Raw genomic sequence first — 19,146 nt, forward strand, 5'->3', positions numbered from 1 at the left:
GAGCGAGGGAGGCGGAAGCGTGACACGCTTGGCCACACGTGCCACCTGTGCGCACACTGCGTGTGGGCTCTGACGTCCGCTCCCCAGCCAGGGCCTTGAGAGGGGGCGCGTGCGCCTGGCCCAGGGGCTGCAGGGACGTCCACCGGTCACTGAACGCACGGGGCACAGAGAGCAGCGCCTGGGCCTCTCATCAGGGGACCCGGGCTAGGGGGGCTGCCCCAGTCGAGAGGCGTATCTCAGGGAGGGGAGCGGTGCTGGCAGCACCTTTCTGTCCCCAGCCGTCCCCACCAGGGCCTCCGGGAAGCTGGGCCAGGCCCTCGCCACACCAAACGGTTTTCTGCGGCGTCCTCCTGCATGCCCCGGCATCAGTGGACGCAGACTGGGGGCAAGCGCGTGTGTCGACACAGACGGGCCTCTCAAGTCACCGCAGAAAACGAGCTTTTGTTTTCAACAGTTTTAATGGGAACCTCAGGGCAAACACTGTTTTCCCACATAGCTGCTTTAATTAAAAACTAAACAAAACAAAAAGAACTGTGACTACACGAACAAACAAGTATCAAACTAGGTCTGGACATTTTCAATACCAAGTCTGAGGAGAAAAAAAAAGGAAAAGATAATTTCTGAAATAATGCTGGAAACAGGACGTGGTGTCAGATACGCATTAAAAACAAACGGGTCACAACAGGAAGCGCTTCCCTGTGAACAGGTTCGCAGGACTTTCCCACGTGGGGCCGGCTCCCGCGCTGCCAAGTGCCCACTGAGGGGCCGTCTGGGCTGGGGCACGGCTGCCCGCGCCGGGACCGCGGGGCGGCTGGCCACTCCGCATGATTCAGCACCGGTCAGGTCTCACTGGGTGGTGAGGCTGTCCCAGGCAGGCCTCGGCCACACGACTCGGGATGCGGAGCGCGGCGGGGGCACACTCACCTATGGCAGAGCCGTTCAGGAAAAGTGCCACGCCGAAGAGCACGCCCACGCAGAGGGCGAGGATGAAAGGCCGCCGCCGGCCCCAGCTCAGGGTGCACCGATCACTGGCGGAGCCGATGAGGGGCGTGAAGATGAGGCCGAGGATGGGGCTCAGGAACCAGGTGAGGCTGTAGTACTGCTCCGGGAGGCCTGCGACAGACACGCAGCCGTCAGACACGCCAGACCCCGGCCGCCTGCCCGAGCGGTGCTGGGACGGGGGCTGCTGGGCGCACGCTGCCCCGCAGGTCAGAGACGCGTCAGGCTAACGTTCCTGCTTGCGAGACTGGGCAACTTGGGATCAACCGAAGCCCTTGTGCCATCTACAGACGAGGATCTGGAGCTCAGAGAGGTTGGGCGGCCCGCCCTGGGTCACACAGTGAAAACTGGGGAGCCTGGGACCCAAACCCAGGGCAGCCTGATTCCGAGGCCTACGCACCACCAACTGCCACGCTGGCGCCCGCCGTGCGCCCCGCACACCCATAGCTGGGAAACGGAGAAACGAGCGACAAACGAGCCTCGCACACCGTCTGCTAGAGCGCCACACCGCCACTGGCGGGAACGAGCCGCAGCTTCTGCGACGCAGCCGACGCCCACGCCCACGCCGCCGGTCATCTGTGTGACATGCTGAAGGGTCTCCAACGGCAGGAGCCAGGGGGCTCTGGGCTACTCTGCTCTGTGCCTGACCTGGGTGGGAGTCACGGGTGACAACCCAGCCAGCTGGAGACTCCGACCCCACACCTCTCCGCATGTTACACTCAGCGAAAAACTGACTTAAAAAACAAAGGGCACTTTGGCACGCGAGGGACTCATCTGGCTGACGTTCTGCACCGCCAAAGGTGCTGAGAAATGGAATCTCACTGAACCACTAAGAAAATAAACTCGCGCTGGGGGAGGAAACCGAGCTCGGAGCCAGAGGGAAGCACCTTCCAAAGCCACGGCCGACGCGCCGGGAAAACATCCGTGCTCGGTGCCCGGGCTCGGCGCTCACCGGCACCGCACAGGGCTCGGGGAGGGCGCCCCCGCTCCTGTCTCGAGTCCCCAGCAAACGGGAAGCCCCCGAGTGTCTGCTGACGAGCTCTGGTTTGGCTCCGGCGGGCCCGGCTCCTCATCCCTCATTGCCAGTTAGGCAGACGGGACGGCGACGGAGACGGCCACGCCAACGCTGACCACGTCCAACGAGATGCGCTGCCAAGCGCCGTGATTCCCAGACACGACTGACAATGACGTGGCATGTGTCACGCAGTCAGAATCCAGCAGGGACGGCGCGTCCTAACCCAGCGTGCACTCCCTCCTGCTGGGGTTTGTAACCGTCGTAACTTTACCAGTAGACGGTACCAACCTGGTGGCAGCTGATTCCTTCAAAGCTCCAGCACGTGTATCCGTGCACGGTGACCCCTGCCACCCCTGCCTTCTCTCCTCGGGCCCTGGCCTCCCCGCGTCAGGCACGCCCCTTGCCGAATCCCTGAGTGGGGGCCGCCCATCCAGCAGGCCTCCCAGTCACGGCTGATGCATTCTGCACCTTCTGAACCACGTGTACGTGAACGGAACCAAACCGTTAAGACATACCTGCGGAGCCAGCCAGAAGACCCCGCCACCGACCGCTGTCATCCTATCCCCGGGCTGGGCAGCCTGAGCCACGACCCTGGCCCCTGCTACCAGCCAGGCCCTCTGACCAGCCTTGGTCCAGACCTTGGCTGACTGGCCCACCCCATCCTGGCAGCACCCTTGTCCACTAGGCCTGCAGTCTGCCCCATGTCACCAAACCTTCCAAGACGCCAGGTCCCCAACAAATCCACCCTCTGCAGGACGGAAAGGCTCATTGACATGAGCGAGCAGCGCCCCCTCCTGCACCGCCTGCCCCAGGCACGCCCCACCTGGCAGCCTGTCCTCTCCATTCCTGGTGACCGATGCTCTCGCCGCGGGTCCCAGTGCAGATGGATTAGCACACACACCACACCTTCCACCTGGGGTGCTCGCCCTGGGGGTGTGGCAGCCAGACCCGGACCTGGTCCCTGGCCTCATGTGGCTTCCCGTCCTGGGGGAGAGTGGGCACTAGCAAACCTACGGGCGTGACCAGTGTCCCAGGGCTCACTGCAGGAAGGCTTGGGGACCCACACATCATGATGGTGATGGGTGGAGGCACAGTCCAGGAGGGGAGGCTGGCAGCCAGCTGACAGAGGGGGCAGCTCCCAACATCGTGAGCTCCCCCCGGGCCACCCTGATTTCCAGCTTCTCGACATCCCACTGCTGGTGACAGCCTTGTGACAGGGTCCAGAGACCAGGGGCACGCTGCGTGTACCCTCACGGACGCCCGCCAGGGCCCATGAAACAACTGTGCCACATCCTGGTGGGAAATGGCTCAGACAGGAGCCTGGCTCGTGCAGATGGCGGTGGCACCCGGAATGCCGGCTCGAAGCTGCCACTCCACTGCCAGAGCCCCACTCCCGCCGCCGTGCCACAAGCCGACTGCAGAAGTCTGGCACGGCTCCTGTGCAGCAGGAACCCAGGGAGCACCTGGTGACGGGGACTGGGCCCCGAGGGGCCTCCACACCGCAGCTCACATTTCGCCAGCGCTGCCCCCCACGGGTGCCTGACAGGCTGATGGGACGAAGTGGCATTTCTGTTCCCAGGACCACACACCTCGCCCAAGGAGCTGCTACTGTTCTTACAGGGCGGCAAGGCACAAGGGGCTGGGAGGCCGACTGCCGGGGAAGAACGCTCGGCACACACCCCGCCCAGCGCCCCGGGTTCTGAAGTTCAAGGGCGCATTCCCTGACCTCCACACAGCCTGGGAACACCCGCGACACACAATGGCTTCTTTTTGGTGAAGCTAGAGGTGGCTGAGGAGTTGGGGTGGGGGGCATGTGATGTGGGCGCATCCCCTTAGAGGTGACTTTTGGCCTGCAGTGACAGTATGAGGGTGTGACTTCCAGGTACAGGTTCACAGACAAACTGGGAAGCTGTCATTTCTTTGCAAAACCAGGCACATGTAACTAAAATAAAATTGGTTGCGGAACTTAAACCCGAATCTTTTTGTTTTTTAATTTACGCCTACAGCACCTGGTCTTCCAAGGTGGTCTCCCATCCAAGTACTATCCAGGCCCGACCCCGCTTAGCTTCCGCGATCAGACGGGATCGGGCACGTTCAGGGTGGCATGACCATAGACCAGGGACCGTGGCTCCACTGGGGCGCGAACCCAGGACCTTCCGCGTGTAAAGCAGATGTGCTGACCGCTACACTATGGAACCACGTCCAAACCTGAATCTTAGAGACTCCTCAGAAAACGGGCCGAGCTGGGGGCTGGTCAGCGACCCACACCTAAGCCGTGCCCTGCTGTCCGGAAAAACTCCGTCTGCGGCCGGCCCTGGGAGGACTGGAGGGGCTGCAGGGCCCCGGCCGGCCCGCTCTGCAGCTTCGCCGGCACCTGGGACGCTCTGACGGCGAGGGACAGAGGAACGGATGGCGCTGGGGGTGAGCCGCACGGCCCAGGGCCAGTGCACTCAGCCCGCCGACGTACCCTTGGCCCGAATGTCCCCTAGCACCGTCTGGGAGCCCTCGCCCCGGCCTCACAGACGTGGCTGCCACGGCAGGCCGGCGTCGCCTGCTCCAGGCAGGTGCCATCGGTGCTTCTCCCGTGCCCACCCCCCGTTCCTCCACCGCCTTCTGCAGTCTGCCCCCACCCCCCGGCTCTCCAACACAGCCTCCTCCTGGGCGGGGGTCACCAGTGCCGCCCACCTGCCAACCTGGCCGGCCCTCGTGTCAGACTTGGCCGCAAGCCCCATGAGGGCAGGCTGCTGGTCCAGAGTGGCACGTCTGGCACAGTGCCCAGCCCGCGGCGGGCGCCAAACACGTGCTGGATGGAGGTGTCACGGGGCGGCAGTGCCGAGTCCCCCAGTGCCACCTAGCCCAGCTCTTCCTCCTCTCGCCCCACACTGACCCCTGCCTCTGCCCCTGGGAAAGGCCCCCTGCGGAGGGGGCCAGGGAGCAGAGGCCCAGAGACCGAGAACAGGTCGGGCCCGGGAGGCAGGAGAGCCCGGGAGGAGCGAACAGGACCAGTAGCTTTCGTGTCACCCCCAGCTTGTCTGAAAGCAAATTCCAGGCTTCAGAGTGACTGCGAGCCCACCAGGAAGTCGTGTGCACTTGACCTACGTGATCGCGGCTATGGGACCAGCTGGGCAACAGCTCTGGCCCCGCCAGGGCGCCCGGAGCTGGGAACGGCACAGGGACGCTGGGGGCGGCTTTGTTCAGGCACGATGGCAAGAACGCCGCCCGTTTCCCATGGCTTCCCCGAGCCGCCCCCGAGCTCTGAGCAAGGCCCGTCCGGACGCCCCCACGGCAGTGAGAACAGCCCCCGTCCCTGGCGAGGCGGCCGCTGGGACGCCAAGGACGTGGCCTTTCCCAGCCAGGCTCCGAACAAACACGACATGGCCTGGAGTAAATAATTTCTGTTTTCTTCCAGGCAAAGGCTGAACAACAATGGTGGGACCAGGAAGGCTCCCCGTTCACAGGAAATGCTCAGTGTGTCACCCCCGTCTGAGCCTGTGTGAGGTCACGGGTGACGGGGCCGTGCCTGGTCACGAGCGGCGGCTCCCACTCAACACGACGTCTTTTTTGATAAACTGCACTTCTGGGGGCGGGGCTGGGGCCGGGAGCACGTCCGTCAGTGCCCGGGGGGAACAGGAACTCCCACGCTCTCTCCGGCGACAAGCCCTCCACGCCATCGGCACTTGGGCAAGTCCCGTGACTTAAGCTCATGAGAACTGGCCCTCCGTGGGGAGCGCTCGGGAGCCTGGAGTGACCTCTGATGGACCTGAGGCAGTGAACACGCAGGCCCACGAAGGACGCGACGTGAAGGAACAACCCTGGCCTCCTGACACGCACGGGCCCCGCGGCGCAGGGCAGGGACAGGCGGCCCCGGCTTCCACTCGAGGGACCCAAGGAAAGGCCCCCGCCCCTGAGCAGGGACAGTCGGCACAGGGCCGGAACCTCAGCCTGGAGGGGACATGGGCAACGTCAGGGCTGGGCAGAAAGCCACGAGACACGGGTGTCACCCCACCGTCAAGTTCACTCACCTGGGCTCCCTGTGGGAGGACTACAGCGCAGGCAGCCAAAGGGGCTCCTGGGGCTTACTGTGCCACCTTCGAACGCTGTCCCGGACGCGGGCGACGGTGCAGAAATGGCACCGAGCCTACCAAGGTTCCAGCACTAAATGCCGGTCCGTTCGGATGACCTTTCTTCAGGTGAAATAAAGGTTCTCCAGCCCCTGATGCAGGCCCCAAGGCCGGGCTTAGTCTCCAGGGAATAACTGCTTGGCACTGCCAGCCCCGCACCGGGGCTCCCCAACTACTCGGTGGTGGGGATCCTAGTCCTATTTTAAACAAAGGGGAGCCTCACAGGCCAGAAGCTCAGGACGCCGAGCAGGACGCCGACACACTGGAAAGCCGGGGTGGTGACCCCTGGCCCTCGGGCGCCTTCCCTATCCGCAGCGCCTCTGGGGCAGAGCCCACCATGAGGTGGGGCGCGGCTGCTCCCCGCGCCCACCACCAGACGGCCACCCACCCCACGGGTCTTTACAGTGCCGCGATAAACAAACATCTTGACGACATAGCGACATTACTGTAGTTGTATGAGAGGTTCCAGAAGCTTCCCAAAGAACAGAACACACATGGCATGTCCAGCTGCCCCTGCCTAAACTCACAGGTCAAGGTCAGCTGCAAGTCCCTGCTGCTTCTCACAGCTACGCAGCTCAGTTAGTTCCAGGAGCAAAGAGCCAGCCACGAAGACATCGCCATCCACCCGATCACTCTGGCAGGAACCTGGGAGTCACCTCCTGCCCCACGGCCCACCGGAGCCCGAGCTCTGCTGCCGTCTACACATCCCCACTGCAGACACAGCGCGGAAGCCCCGAGTGGTCCTCACCCGCTGGCCACTTCCCGAGGTGCGGGGTGAAGGAAGGGGCAGAGACAGACCCCCACGCACAACCCCTACGATGCTGTGCGGGCCCCACACCAGGTAGGAGACTTCCAGCCTAGATGCCCGACTAGCAGCTCCTGGGGGCAGCGTGTGCCATACTCCAAGTGACCAGCACGGCCCATGACCTCGTGGCAGCAAAGGGCACAGCCTGAGGCCACCCCCATCTTCACTCGAAGTCTGAGCCAGCGCTCCGCCTGCACCTGCAGACCTACTTCCAGCCCCCCTGCCGGGCGGCCCCCGCCCCATCTCCAGGCTGAAGACCGCCCAGGAGAGGCCTCGCAGGGCCAGCTGAGACGGGGGCAGGGCGGGTGAAGGGTGCGTCCTGGTACGGAGCCCCTGCTGGGGGCGGGGCGAACGATGAGAGGTGGCTGAAGAAGCACCGGGGACACCACTGCACAGGAGCCGTGGGCCCGGGGCAGGCGTGGCCTCGGCTGGGAAAGGCCCAGGGATCCCGGTCTGGGAGGGGGCGACAAGGTCGAAGTGCAGAGCGTGGAGGGCGGGGGTGACTAGCACCTGGACTGAGGGCCAGGGACGCGCCGAAGGCCACGCGGCAAGTGGAGCACGGTCAGGAAGGCTAGACTCATCACGCTGTCACGGTGCGCGCCTGCGATGACCCGGTGTGACCTCCACGCCGCCCCAGACCTGGTGACACAGGAGGACCACACTCCTGGCCCGGGTCCCCCTACCAGGAGCAGCTATGGTTCTTCCAGAAGCCGGAAGTGGCTGTCCTGCTTGGTGACCATGGAACCAGCCAAGTGTCCGTTCTCCAAATGCCAGTGTGTCCTCTCCTCCCTGAGGACAGGAGCAATGTCATCCTCTGTGGAACCTCAGTGCGTGGCACCCCACCTCCCAGTGAAGGTGACATGCTTGGGCCTCGACCGCAGGCTCGCCTGAGCAGAGGGGCAGGGCTGGGTGCGTCCCCCAGGCCTCACCCCCAGAAACAGCGACCCCAGCAGCCTGGGCCCTCCCCTCTGCTCGCACGCCTCCCCCCTCTCTTCTGGGGGACAGGGTTAAGACGCACGAGAGGCGAGAGGCCGGAAGCCCGGCTGTAAGTCACGGGGTCACATTACGGGGTGCCTGTGCCTAGACGAGCATGTCAAACCCAGAAGGCCACCGCGTCTACATTGGTGCAGGTCCGGTTTGGCTGTCACCACTCGGCAGGAAAACGAGGATAGAGTGGAGTGGCGTGAGGCCCCCTGTGGTCTGACCCCGCAGGGCGCAGACGGCTCACGTGATGCACCGGCCACGGCGTCCCTCACACACGCTTCACGCCACAGCCCGGAATGCGCCGACTCACCCTGGCTTCACTGACCCCCATCTACACTGCGCCTTCCCAGCCCCGCGCCTCCTGAGAACGGCCACCCCGCTCTCTGCCCCCGCTTCCCGGGGGGCGGCCTCTGTCCTCTCCCGCCTGCGACACAGTGGGCAGTGGCCGGCACCCTGCCCAGGGCTCCAGCAGCTGCACGGTCCCTCCCGAGCCTCCTTCCCGCGTCTGCGTCCCCACCTGGAGCACGGCCCTGCGCCAGCTCCCGGCACCGTGCCCTGCGCCCCGCCCCGCCCTGCACAGGCAGGGCGCAGAGTCTGATGAGACAGCACAGGCACAGGACTCCTTGGGAAAAGCGACCACGGCTGACATTTCATTGTTTCTAAAACACAATGATCTGAAGTGCAAGGAAATCCAGACTTCCCAAGCTAAACAAAGCAGCTCTGCACAGAAGCTTCTCGGCCACTCTGGTCAAAGTTCGGGTCTGGACACAGCCCTGCGGGCTTGTACCTCGGGACCCCCGGGCAAGGACATCGCGGGTCACAAGCTCTCCCGCCGCACGTGGGCAGGGGGCCTGCTGGACGTCAGCCCGGGCCGCGCGCCACCCTCTAGGCTTCGAGAGTCTCTGGGGAGCAGGAAACGCAGTTTTCGGTTGGATATTCTGTAGGCCCCACTCAATTATTTTCATATTTTGAAAAAGGTGGTAAAATGTGCATAACGTGAAATCGGTCATTTTAACCACGAAGTGCACAGTGCAGAGACTCTAAGACAGTGACGGTCGTGCAGCCATCAGGTCACCCCCGTCCACCCACAGAACTGTCACCTTCCCAAAATGACACTGCCCCACGAAACACCGACACCCCCTCCCTTCCCCCAGCCATCTGCTTTGTCCCCTTCCCGCCCCCCGCCCCCCACCCGTGTCTCGAGGCCTGACTGCTCGGGGACTCGTGTCGGGGGGTCATGTGGCCCTCGGCCTTTGCGTCTGGATGGTTCGTCAGGCTGACGTCTTAAAGGCCCCTCCAATTTCGGCCCTTTCTCTTCCTCTCCCCCTTGGCACCCCCAGCCCTCGGCCCCGCCTTGCAGATGGCACTGGGCACACCTGTCCCCTCGCTCAGTGAAGCTCCATGGGGCGGGCGGGGGGGAGGGATGGCACTGAGCCCAGCAGTGGACAACTGTCCCCTACGCCCCAGCTGGGAGCAGCCCGAGCACCCCTCCGACACCAGGCAGAAGGCTAGATGCGGGGTGCCCCCATCAGGCACAGCGCCCAGGGGACCGTGGGGAGCGGAGGAGACTGGCCCCTGTCCCTGGACAAGCAAAGAGAAGCCCAGGTGGAGTCAGGCGCCGGGAGGGGAAACCACCCCGAGAGCCTAAGTCCTCCGGGCTCGCGCGGCCTGAGGCTTCCGGCCACCGGCGAACCGTAAGGTGAGCGCTACAGAGGACAGTGGCCACGCCCGCTCTGGCGCTCGGCTAAAGACATGGAAGGGCCGAATGCAGAACTAAAGCCCACACACGCCAGCCGCTCTCAGCCGGGGGAGGGGACCCTCCGTGCAGGGAAGGGACACTGCCAACCAGGTGGCACCGGATGCCCTGCCCTCCGTGACACGAAGGGTCCTCACGCCGTCCCAGGGGAGGGCCGCCCACCTCACCTCGCCTTGGGTGATGGCTGCAAAGTTACTTGTAAGCTGGGCCATCTGCTGCCCGTTCCTGGGTTCTGGTCTCCAGAGCCACCGCTCATGCCACTGCCACGTGCCACTGTCCAGGCTTCCGGGGATGAGGCTTCCGGCCTCCCTGGACTATCACTTCTTCAGGCCGCCACGGCCACCGAGCTCTGGGGAACACTCGTAAATGATGCAGCTCCCTCCCCGCCCAGCACTGTGTGAACCCCACAAACAGCTGGGCGAACGCAGAGACCCAGCCAGTGCAGGCCCTGCCACCAGCCCTGGGGGACCTGGGTTGACTCGCCCTGCGTCTCTGGGCCCAGCTACCTGGGCCACAAGGTGAGTGGGGAGCTGGGTGACTTCTGCCCATGTGGAACTGGGGGCTCGCTGTGACAAAGGGGCCCTGTGACCGCAGCGAGACGGGAAGGTGTGCCTCAGGACCTCCTGCACGAAGGAAGCAGGCAGCCGGCCGCTGGCTCTGCGTGTGCAAAGCAGGAACACCCACGCAGAGCTGTCTGCACCAGGCTCTGGGGCGCCACGCTGGTCCTTCCAGGCAAAACCCAGCAGCTTTCACTGGACCCCTCAACGCGCCATGACACACGAGGGGCGTTCCTAGAAAGGTTGCAGGTGGACTTGAAGGACACTGTTACAAGAAAATGACCGGCCACCTCCCAGGCAAGGGGAGCCACACGATGGCACCGCACGACAGTGCCTCCGCGTTTTAAACACAATCTGCCGAAAACCACATTAGATGCGTTGTGCAGAAAGGAAGGTTAACGGACCCTTACGACAGGTCACCGCATGCACTCAGGAGGGAGCAGACGCCCGTGTGCTCAGCGAGGACGCCCCGCGGGAGCCTTGGTGACATGGAAGGGTGAGATGCGCTGCCACTTCGGGCCCGGCACACTGTCATTTCCACTCCGGCCAAGAAGTTGTGTTCACGAGCGCCGCCCTGCGGATCTCGACCATCCGACCAGGAGCCGGCTGCACGGAAAGGCAGACGGCTTCAAGGGGGCGCTAGGATGGTGGACGGGACCTAGGACGGCTGGGCTGTGCTCACATCACCCACGGAACCTGTCGTCAACCCTGAGCTCCCGGGAGGGTGAAAGGCTGAGCGAGCGTGGAATGCGTGGATGGCCTAAGGCCAGGCTGCCGGCCGCCACTGTCTCTCCGTGTCCTTGCGGTGGCGGAGGTGACGCGCGCTTAAGGCGCCAAACATCTGCCGCGCTCTTGCAGACGGACTCTCGAAGGTGCGCTTTTTCCCACCGGAAGAAGAGGTGAGTCAAGCTCCACTGTGTCATATCCCAGGAAGCCCAGTTCTCACCGGGCCACACGGAAAATGGGGACCTCTGGTGTTTAAAGCAGAAAGCTTTGCACAGATGACCCCGAGGTGAAGGAGGAAGAAGGGGTTTCCGTGAGCTCCGCGGCGTGAGCCCACGGCATTGCTGGGAGCGGCCCGCCGGGCAGACCAGGCGGCAGATGACTCTCCTTTTCCCCTCGCCGCTGCTTCCGGAACCAAGTGGAAAACAATGGGTGTGTGTGGCCGGGGCCCAGAGCGCCCTCCCCGGGGGACGGCGGCATGGGAACGGCCTCGCCAGCAGGCGAGGGGCCAGGAGGCAGGCTGTTCCCCGACTCTCCCTCACGACCGACCCCGCGTCCCACCTGATCCCACCTTTGAGACGCCAGACTCATCAGCTGCTCTGGCGCACCCCCCGCCCCCCGACAGGTAAACGGCCGGCACCTCTCCTCCTGAGCCAGGCGCGCGGCAGAAGCTGGTGAGCGGAGGCCTCCGGGCAGCCCCTGCCCTCAGACCACCCTGGGGCACGGGGCCAGGGAAGCCCCTGCCCCTGCAGGAAGCGGGCGTGTGCGCTACTGGACCTCAGCAGAGCCACTGGAGCCCGGCACGTCACACCCGCATCTTCCGCTCTGGGGTAGGCCTGGGGGTCTCACCATCAGAGCCGACTTAACACTAACAAAGACTCAAACACTGATTTTTCGGTGCCACTCTGGTCTCTCTTATTTGAATATTTGAGCCTGAGCCTAAGAACATACATGGTTTTAAAAGTCTTCCCAAAGCTGACAGTTCAATAAATGGTGTGGGAATCTAGTGACAAATGCAGCCCAACAGGTGACGAAGAAATGACGGGTTCTGAAGCACAGGGGACAAGTAGCAGATCAGCTGGGAACACTCCCGAGAGAGGAGCCGAGGGGGGCCCACGACCCAGGGCCGGAGCGAGACGGCCCGAAAAGACAGACAGGCTCTGCACTCCGACCTGGGAGTGGGCTCCTTACCTGCCCTGCACGCCTCCACGAGCCGCTGCCGGGGCCAGGACACGGCACAAGGCCGCACGTCTGGAGTGTCATTAGCGTTCTCCAGAAGGAGGCACGAGACACTGGCTGCCTTCAGGGGTGGAGCCACGTGGTCGGGGACAGGAGCGAGCCGGACATCTCACTATCTGCACTGCTGTGGTTTCTGATTTCTGAGCTTGGTGAAAATGCTACGCATTCGACAAAGGATTTAAATTTTAATGACAGCCTCCCTTGCAGTGAGGATCTGGACCCGCCGGAAGCAGCTCCATGGGCTCCGTCTGTCCCGAGAGCTGACCAGTGCCTTCCAGGCAGAGGTGGATGGCTCTGCTCGCCTCCTTGCAGTCGACCAGAGGTTTGGGGCGAGCAGGACCAGGAAGCGGGGAGGGCCGCACCCCGATCGCCTCCTCCTCTGCCTGCCTTCCTCCGCACCCCCGCACTGTGGCGATGCCCTGCCAGGACACTCACTCGCTTCTAGCTCAAGCCTCCTTTCAGAAAGAGAGGAGGTCATCTGGAGTCACAAGGCCTGAATCCAGGCCCCGACCTGGCCAGGTAGAATTGGGACCCCCTTCCCTGGGCGGTGACCTGGGAGGCGGGGCGCACACTCCCCACGACAGACGCAAACACGCATTGTCTGGGGTTTGCGTTTAAACCGGCACCAACACTTGTCACCTCTTCGGGACTCGGCGTGGTGATTTAACGCCCTCGCGAGACCCTGAGAGCTACGCGCAGGCCGGCAGGTCCCGTGGGACCTCGGCTCCGGAGCCAGAGAGGAGTGAGGCAGGCGCACCGGACCCTCCCTTACCCTCCGGCCTCGGAGAGGGCGCGAGAGCAGGACGGCCCCGCCGTCCCCAGAGCACAGAGACACAAGTCCTGCCAAGTCTGCGTGTCGTCACGTGCAGTTAGGGAGGGCTGCGGGCGACAGCCTGCAGCCAAAACTAAAAATCCCCGACTCGCGTCCCCTGTGAAAGGGAGGCAGCAACCTGCATGACTGGGGGTGGCGAGGAGGGTGACGGCGGAAAGGCCCAGATTCTCCTAACTGATGCAGCTCATGGGGCAGACGATTTAACGACCCGACGGAAACAAAGACTGGAATCGTTAGCGTTTAATTTCCCAAGCCCAGGGATGCACTGGGCTGGCCCAGTCGGCTTCCATCCCCCACCGGGAATGGGCTGGGCTCCCGGGTTAGGACGCGGCCACGTTATTGCCCTACAAAGGACGTTTAGGAAAGGGTGGCAAACGAAAGGAGGACCCAGCCCGAGACCACAGCACCGCGCCGCCCTAGGAAAGAGGACAGACACTGGTTTGGTAGAAGAACTTGGCTTCTCACGGGAACACAAGCGACGAGGCTTGTCACCCGCTGAGCTCCGTGGCACCGTGGGGAGGGCCCCAGGAAACAGGCGCCCGGCCCAGGTCAGGCTTCCTCACCTGCCGACGCGTCTCTGTACTCCTCCCTGGCTTGCGGGACCGCCGGGGAGAGAGGGCATCATGTGGCCTCCCGAGGGGCCCAGCCTGTGACTAGGGGCCACGCTCCAGTGTCCACACCCGTCCCTGTCCCTGGGCTGAGCGCACAGACGGACTCCACGGGGAGCTGAATTTCACCCGGATCTGGAGCCCAGCGGTGGTCGCTTGATGCACTGTGGACCACGGTGAGCGCGCACACGGCGGCTGTCTGGGGCCCCGGCCGGCATGCGGGACGATGGCAGTTCTCAGCTGGCACGTCCACTGAGGGAGGCCTTGGGCACCAACACATCCAGCCAGCTTTCAGAAGAGGCTGCTCAGAGCCTGGCGACACACTCAACTACAAAGAGAATTGTTTCAACCAGACAGAAAATACACATGGACAAAGGCCACTGCTCTTCAGAATGCCAGTCACCACGCCAGCCCTAAAGCCCCAGGTCCTGAGCGCTGGCACCAGTGAGCCGTGCCAGGACGCCCACGACTGGGGACGGTCCCGGAGTGAGGGTGTGGTGCCACCTCACGAGAAGGCCAAGTGTGGGCACTCGGTAGAGGGGCACGGCAGGCGGGCGGGTGCTGGTGCCCGACAGGAGCTCACGCGCGGCTCACCCCGCACCGTCTGGGGTCCGAGGCTGCGTGGCACTTCGCTCCTGTGGCCTGGGCTCCCTTTCCTGGGAGGACTCCGGAATTCCCCATGTCCGCCAGCACTAATAGGGTATCAGGGAGCAGCAGGGGGTGGACAAGCGTGGGACAATAAACACTGCCACGGTGTGGAGATCATCACTCCCCGGGGCTGGGCGCACTCAGTCCCCTCTGAGCCACAATCTTTCCCACATCCGTCCTCCCTGCTGCGTGGGTATGAGGTGGCGGGTGCATCTTCCTTCTCTGTGTCCTGAGACACCAGCCCTGTATTCACCAGGTCCACCAAGGCAGCTGACCTGAGATGCCAGGTGGAAGGAGGGAGCAGACTCCGGTTAGAGACCCACGCCTAGGGCTGCGGGGCTGGAGCTGAGGATGCTGTGCATGGTGCGCGCCCTCTAGAAGCACTGGTTTTTAAAGGCATCACCTGCGCCTCCTGCGAGCGAGCAGACCTGCCAGGCCCGGGGCAGAAGCAACACTCAAGGTGAGAACAGAGCTCGGGGGGTGACAAGCACATGGCCATATCGGGTGTCTAAGGCCTGTCAGCGTGCCTTCCCTAGCACGTCACCGCCCACTCACTCCTCCAGCAAACAGGAAGTGAGCCCCTCCAAGGAGCCCAGCCCCAGGCGAGTCTGAGCCTGCCCTGGAGGGCCGCAGTCCGATGACCTTACGGCCTCCCAGGATGTCGTGTGTGTGGAGGGACGGGCACGTGTGACGGTGGGCGTGAGCGGCCAGTGGCTGGGTACACAGGCCTGGCCAAGAGATGGGCTTCGCTTCGCCGCATCTAAACTGCCACTGGAGGACTCAATACTAAGATGTCAATTCTCTCAAAATTCATCTATAGCTTCAATACGATCCCAATAAAAACCCAGCAGGCTCTTTTGGGTAGAAACTGAAAAGCTAATTCTAAATTCCTATGAAAATGTGAAGAACCTAAAACAGCCAAAACAAGTTTTAAAAAGTAAAATGAAGTCAGAAAACCGAACTTTCATTTCCCAATTTCGAGATGCCGCGTAAAGCTGCAGTAACTAAGGTGCTGTGCTTGAGGACAGACAGCTGAACAGGTAGCACGGGGTCTAGGAAGAGACTCACGTGCATGCAGTAGGTTAACTGTCCACTGAGGTGCCATGGATTCAATGGGAAAAGGCAGTCTCTACAAATAGCACGGGCACGACTGAATTTCCACACGTCACAGGGAAGCAGAACCCTTCAACTCTTACCTACGACTCATACACGAAAATTAATCCAAAATGGATCGCAGGCCTAAATGTGAGCGCTAAGCTATAAACATCTAGAAGAAAACATTGGGAGAAAATCATGACCTTGGGTGAGGCAAAAATTTTAGTTAAAATGAAAAAAATAAAGAAGAATGACGTGCCAGATTTCATCTCAATTTAAAACTTCTGATTTGAGATACCACTAGTGAAGTAAAAGGGAAACCGCAGACCGGGCATGAAACACTTGCAAACCTGTATCTGATGAAGGACTTTTATCCAGAGTGTACAAAGAGTCCTTGCAAAAAACCTGAGCCAACTCTTCACCCAGGAAGACACACGAATGCCCGATAAGCCCACGGGAAGACGTCAGCATCGACAGCCATCCCTAGGTATCCACGGGGGACTGGTTCCAGAACCCTCCCTCGGACACCGAACGCGAGGATGCTTCGCAAGCCCCTTAGTGGGCCCTCCGGTGCACCGAGGGCCTGCGGGGCTCACCGGGGAAACGCAGGTGTGCCACGTAGCTGGAGAAACGGGCTCGTGCACTGCTGGAGGGAACACCCTCTTCTCAGAACGTGACCCTGCACTTGGCACATGACCCAGCAGTCCCAGCTCTGAGAAACGAGACTGCGGGCGAATGCTCGGGCCCAGTTGTGACAGGGGCGGGTTGGTGGTGGCTGCGGGTGGGGGGTGCACCGACGCGAGGGGCCGCTAGGGAGCCTTCTGGGGTGATGAGCATACACCCGGTCTTAATGGTGGTGGCGGCCGCACAGCTGGAGCCACGTGAGGGGATCGACCTGCCCGCCCAGAGCGTGGCAGGACAGTAGCGTTTCAGTGCCCGCTCCAGTAACTACGAACGTACAAGACCCAATAGTGGACAGCGCGTCTCTGGATGTGGCGGACTTTTTAAAAACCTCGGCTCGAGTCCGACAAAATGACCACTCTGTTGCCCCTATGAGCGTTAACTGGAGACCAACCCCGAAAGCTAAGCTGGGCCTTTGCCTGGACTCCATCTAAGCCCGTCCAAGGACAGTTCTTAGTAAGTGCTGTTCCTTCCACCTACAAAACACCCTGTGGTCAGGAGCCCCACTCCTGGCCCAAACGTGACCTGTGCGGCTGACCTCGAGGTTACTAAAGGTCGCCTTCGCGCCCCTCGGATGAGCCAGCCACGGCCACGCCTACTCCGTGCAGCTCTCTGCTTGCGGTCATTCGCCACGCCAAGTGTGTGTGCGACAGACATCCCACGACTTTCAGAAGCTGGACATGTAGCTTGATACACAACATGTGTATCGTATAGAAAAACCCGCAATATATGTCATCCCGCCTTATCAAAAACCTAAGCAAGTCTCCAGTGACACGACTCGAAACGGTGACATAACCCATGTCGCACGGAACTGAGACTCGTTCCAAGGTGCGGTGCTGGGGGCGGGCGTTTTAGCCATCTTGCCCGTCACCTACCAGTGCCCCCTCCCGGGGCACTGGCACGCGGTGGGCCCTGCACCCCGCACGTGAGAACAGAGGCAGGGGCGACCGAGAGGGGAGCTGGAAGAAGAGGGGGCTGCCCTCCCTCGTGACATTGCCCGAGGCCCCAGGAAAGTTCTGACCCTGTCGGCATTGGCCCTGGGGCCACGGAGCCTCCTCCACACCCGGAGAGGTGAAGAGCAAAGCAGCGGGCACAGTGTGTTCGCACAGCCACTGCCGTCCTGGGGGAGCGCCGCTCGAGCTCCTTCACCGAAGTCTAGGTGACAGGACGCAGGGTGGGCGCAGTGACTGTGCGGTTACAGTAACTGCAGGCCGAGCGGCATTTCTGGACATTGGTTACCACCCACTGTGACGGGGGGACGGACGGATGCTGCCCCATTCACAGCGGGAGGGGGCGCTGCTTTTCCGGATCCTTCCACTCACTCACTGATCTGCAGGGGGCGCTGAGCGGGGCTCGCTGAATAATTTATCAGGGCTGCAGGATGAAACAGCCCTAAAGCAACAAAAACACCTCCCCAGGGAACATGTGAAATTCTGGAATGAAACTCCGCTTAACAGCTCGGCCCCTCGCTCACCCGCTTAGAAGTTGTTCAACTAGATTTTGAAACTTCCTTAGACAGTGAGGAAACCGAATGCTGACGTGATGGATTCTCAGGGCCCGAGGCCCCGTGGTGACCTGTAGGGGACGGCAGCTCTTCCGCAAGCCAGGCTCGTAAGGCTGACCTGAGTGCGACTGAATTCCAGTGCTTCTGGAAACACTCGTCGTTCAGCTACCTAAGGTCACAATAAACTTGGACTCAGGTCAACAACGGTGACAATAAAGAAAACAGCATGATTCCGTGTGTTCTCCGCTGCCAGGCCTTGCCTCTTCCTGCCCGGGGCGGGCTGGTCTGTGACTACCTCACCTTAGAGAGGAGGGTCCTGAGTCAGGTGCAGGGGAGCGGGGAGGTTCCCCGGCTTGCCCAAGATGACACAGTTGGTGACTGTGCCCGGCAGTGCTGGGGCACGGCGGCAGGTCCCCTGGGAGGTGGGCACACGCCCATTAGGAACCAATCAACGCCGACAGCATGCGCCCAAACCCCTAATCACAACATCTGAGGACCACCCCCTTCCACCCCAGTTTAAAACAGGAGAAGCGGCTACAGCAGGCTGATGGGAAAGATGACCAGGACGCGTATCCCCGGGGCTCCCGAGGACGCTGTGGCCCCGTGTGGCACGCTCCATGTGCCGGGTCTGCCCAGAGCCCAGGGCCACACTCACCAATCTGCAGCAGGATGGGCGTGACCAAGGCCGTCTCCATGGCGTAGCAGAACTCCCTGCCGAACATCACGGCCCCGTGCATGACCCACAGGCGCACGGGGATGCGGTCGATGGAGCCCTCGCTGACCGTCTCGTCCCGCGGCTCCGGCTCGGCGCTCCCGGGCTTCGGCGGCTCCGGCGGGGCCACCGGCAGCTCCTGGACTTGGATGGACTCCGAGTCGGCATTCTGCGGAGCCATTCTCATCACCGAAAATATATATATGCGTGTGGATATATATATTTATTTACTTATTTATTTGTTTACTCTAACTATATAAATAATACTATCATATATCTGTAAGGATAAATTAAGACGCCTTCTCCTTCTGCTTCCGGTGTGTTCCTCTGGCAAGTAATACTTATATCCCTCTTTGTACAGACGAGGAGCTCGCGACTTCTCACCATCGGACGCGGCCCGCAGCGGAAGAAAATGATTTTTGGTTGGACTTTAAACATGTGGCTTGCTGGTTTACTGTGAGTTAGAGTTAAAAATCCATAATTGCCATTCAGTTAATACCAGGTTCATCATTATGACTGAAGAGGTGCACAAGCTGCTTCTCTTGCTACGGAGGGGTGGGAAGGTGACACAAACAGGTGGTCCACCGTTGCTCCCCATCGAGCGACTGGCTGATCTGCAAGAGAGGAAAACAATCAGCCATCAGCGGGGCCGCCCGTGGCTGCCATCCCCAGGGACCAGCCCGTGGTCCCTGAGGAGACCACGGACCTCTGACCACCTCCGTTCTCCGGTGCTTGCTCTGGGTCATCCGTGGGAAAAACAAACCCTACTTTTTGGAGAAACGTTTTCTTACATGGAATTTAATCCTGAGGAAGGACAAAGAAGGGGACAAGGGAGGCCGATCAGAGCAAACGGGAAGGCAGGGAAAG

The 19,146-nt window shown here is 61.9% G+C and overlaps 1 protein-coding gene and 1 non-coding gene across 2 annotated transcripts in view; both read right to left on the minus strand.

The window, feature by feature from the left end:
• Window positions 1-19,146, minus strand: part of SLC45A4 (solute carrier family 45 member 4) — a 60,562-nt gene that overhangs the window by 6,307 nt on the left and 35,109 nt on the right. The window contains 2 exon segments of the mRNA XM_025047620.1: window positions 925-1,113; window positions 18,223-18,893. Coding sequence (XP_024903388.1) covers window positions 925-1,113; window positions 18,223-18,466 — 433 coding nt within the window. The 5' untranslated portion in view covers window positions 18,467-18,893.
• LOC112480553 lies at window positions 4,012-4,130 on the minus strand. Its single transcript, XR_003046653.1, has one exon. It is a non-coding gene; the product is annotated as a 5S ribosomal RNA (ribosomal RNA).

The sequence above is a fragment of the Pteropus alecto genome, unplaced genomic scaffold, assembly GCF_000325575.1.
Source record: "Pteropus alecto unplaced genomic scaffold, ASM32557v1 scaffold105, whole genome shotgun sequence".
In the NCBI taxonomy this organism is placed as follows: Eukaryota; Metazoa; Chordata; class Mammalia; order Chiroptera; family Pteropodidae; genus Pteropus; species Pteropus alecto.